The sequence below is a fragment of the Corvus brachyrhynchos genome, unplaced genomic scaffold (genome assembly GCF_000691975.1).
Source record: "Corvus brachyrhynchos isolate BGI_N302 unplaced genomic scaffold, ASM69197v1 scaffold219, whole genome shotgun sequence".
Classification (NCBI taxonomy): Eukaryota; Metazoa; Chordata; class Aves; order Passeriformes; family Corvidae; genus Corvus; species Corvus brachyrhynchos.
Genome location: NW_008240034.1, coordinates 752,904 through 756,259, shown reverse-complemented (window position 1 = coordinate 756,259; position 3,356 = coordinate 752,904). Strand labels below are relative to the sequence as shown.

Genomic DNA, 3,356 nt, shown 5'->3' with positions numbered 1-3,356 from the left:
CCGGCGACCCCCGCCCGGCCCCGGCAGGCCCGAGCGCCGTGCGGAGAGCAGCGATTAAGGGGAATGAACCCCCTGCGGGCGCCACTCCGACCGTGGGGTGTGAGGGGTGTTCTAGTCCCCTCAGCAAAGCATCAGCGTGGCACTTAAGCTCCTGACAGCATTTAAGAGCGGCTCAAACTTGACTCCCGACTTCGTTATTTGAAAGCAGCTGCTTAGAAGCTGAATCACAGCTTTTGCACAACTCGAGTCTCGTGGGGACAGCAGGCTCTGGAGCCGCACGCTCTGTGCAGGGTGATAAAACTGCTTGAATTCCTTTACCAGTGGAGCTCCCCCCTCCTCTGTTCCCTGTGTTCAGAAAGCACTGTCAGCTCTGCACAGGGTCATCATTTTTCCGAGGAAGAATAAAACCCCCAAAGTCCAAAGCTCGGGGCTGAGCCCAGGGGCCTCAGAGTCAGAGTGATGCCACGTCCACCCTTCCCTTCACGCTTGGTTTAATGAAGATTAGGGACTAAATGTTTTACAAGAATTATATTAGTTTAATCCCTGTGTTGTGTTTGGATGTCCTGAGAAGGGAGCACACCATATATGTATTTTTTTTTTTTCTCATTCTAAAGAATAAGAGTCAAAATATACCGAAATTAAGGACAAGGAATATGTTTAAATTTAGCCAAAGGTTGTATGTATTTCTGGACAGGTTAAACCACATTTGAAGGAGCCTTGTCTGTACATTTTTCTAGGTTCATTACAGCCAGGCATCCTCCCTCAAATGACCCTTCCTCTGTCATGTTTCATTTATGTGAAAACTTCAGTTCAACCAAGAGGGTGACTCAAATAAAAATGCCCAACACTTGCATCTCACTACCAGATAAAATTCAAAATACTCCCTAAAACCTGTGCCTCTGAATCATTTAATTCAGGCCTCTTTCTCCTGAACAGCCAAAGAAACTGAAGCTGTGGAAGCCCCACTAATAGTTTACAGTTTGATTTAAAGAATACTCAGCACTGCACTCTCTTAAATTATCTTTGTGATGATCCTGGGGAAAAGCTGGTGGTCAGAGAGGCCAACTTAATGTAAATAACACAAGAATCAAGACAGATTACAAGATTAGCTACTATTTCCCAAAATACACCAATACAGAATCAATTTCTCCCATAACAGAATGAACACAGCATCAAATACACATTTTACCATTAAACAGAACAACTTTATTCAACCAAATCCAAGATTATTCCAAAATTATCCCTTAACATAGGCTTAGAGAATTATTTTTGCCATTTTCCCCCATTCAAAATCCCTTACATATTGCTTAGGGGAAAAAAAAAAAACCTCTTTGAAATATCAATTTTAAAAGTGCTTTTTTTTCTGGAAAAACAGGGAGAAGGTGAGAATGACTTTTTTTTTTTTTTCTTTTCTTGAATATTCCTTTTCTACTCCTTCAACAAAATTAATGGAATAGTGAGAAGTTACAAGACCACTCTGCCCAACTTTTACACAAAACTGAGAACTAAGGAGTGTGACTTGCAGGGGAGCTGGACAGGGGTGACATGAGCTGGCACAGCCCAAGCTGGGACTGGCAATGCAGAGGTTTAAACTGGGGACTGCAGCTCCAATTCTCCCTTGCTCCCCACTCTGGGCTTAGAAAACAAAGTTTCTCTTTCAGTGAAGCTGAGATAATTTGTGTGAAGGTTGTGACTCAAAGCCCCAGCAGAAGGGACCTGGAGGGGATGAGCATGTCCCAGCTCCCCACGAGCCTGGGGCTGCAGTTGGAGAGCATCAGAATCCTTTAATTCTAGAAAAGTTTGTTCCCAGCCAAAACTCTCTTCCAATGTGTTCATGGGTGGCTTTCAAGATCCAAATAACCTGGGGGATGCAACAGGAAAAAATGTAGATGAGAAACAGTCACACCAGTGCAAGGCTGATTTCATCTGACTAACTTGGTGGGTTTCCACCCCACCCCAAAATGAAAAACATCCCCAAATTTAAACCCAGGTGATGTTTGATTTAAGCAACCCCCAACAAGCAACACTCTGCCCGAGCCTGAATGACTCAGGTGCTGGCACGGGTGGTTTTCAGGCACTACAGGTGCCCACATTAGCAAAACAAAAAGTGAGATCAACCCATATTTAAAAATTGAAATAAAGAAGTGAAGTGCAAAAGAATTATGGAGTAATCGAGTGGGAGAGAAAGAGATGAGGAGATACATGTGCAAGAAAAATGCCAATATATGACTTTCTATAACCAAGTGATGAGACGCTGCACAGGGTAACTTACACAATCATGCAGAACATCATGAAGATATTCCACAAGGCAATGAAGATTCGAAAATACCTGAGACTCAGCAAGAACTCTCTGATATTGTCACCTAGAAATCAAGAGCAGAAGCCTTTGATATGAAAAACACACCTGACAAGCCACATTTTCAGTGCTGCCTGAAAATCACAAGCAGCTCTGAGAGGAAAAAAATATTTAAAAAAAAAAGAGAAAAAGAGTTCAGACTGAAATTTGAGGTTGTAGGTGAATTATGGATGCTCTGTTCAGTGCAACTCTGTAAGGACACGTGGCAAAATACCCGATAAATCATAAATAAGGGGTTACACTGCAAAAAAGGGAAGACCAGTTGTAGTTCAAAGGCTTCCTGGGATTTTTAACCAGCAAACAGAGCTACAAGGGAGCACCACAGGTGTAGCCACATGGAAATGGCAATCAGGGAGTGAGCAGTGTTACCTCTATAGCACAGGTACCTACAGTCAAAAATAATTAAAGAAATGTGCTTTTTGTGTGTGTGTTTCTTCTCATTTCAGTTTGCAAATTAACAAACCAGTTATTCCAGCCCCAGAGCAATTCACATCCAACAAAAAGGGGTGGAAAACTGTGGTTTGGCCAAGGATTTCCTCCAGAAAAACCCGTTCCTGTGCGTGTGCAGGCGGCCCAGGGCAGGGCTGTGCCCGGCTCCCGTGTCCCCTCCGTTACCGGTCGTGGGTTCCCTCGGTTCCTCTCCGAATCCCTCCGTGTCCCTCCTCCTCCTGCGGGGCAGAGGAGCCGTGTCAGGCAGGTGAGCCCCAAAAAAACCCTCCCCGTTCCCCCGCCTGCCCTCCCCGTTCGCTTACAGCCTGAAGTTGAGCACGGCACCGGCGTTCACCAGCAGCGTCCTGCGGGAGAGACGGGGAAGGAGAGGGGAGTGAAGACGGGGATGGGATTCGGGGACGGGGAAAAGAGAGTCGGGGAAGGGAAGTGAGTACGGAGGAGGAGGGTTGGGGACGGTGAAAACGGGACGAGGAAAGGGGGAAGGGAAGAAGGAGACGAGGACGGGAAAAGAGGGATAGGGAAGGGGAGTGGGGCCGGAGAAGCGGGTGGG

General features: G+C 45.9%; 1 protein-coding gene across 1 annotated transcript; it reads right to left on the bottom strand.

The window, feature by feature from the left end:
• Positions 1-1,179: 1,179 nt before the first annotated feature.
• Positions 1,180-3,356, bottom strand: SMIM7 (small integral membrane protein 7; the record flags this gene model as incomplete). Its single annotated transcript, XM_008641058.2, has 4 exons — positions 1,180-1,861; positions 2,273-2,363; positions 2,972-3,024; positions 3,109-3,356. Coding segments are annotated over 4 exons (408 nt in total), but the record flags the coding sequence as incomplete, so codon positions are not given.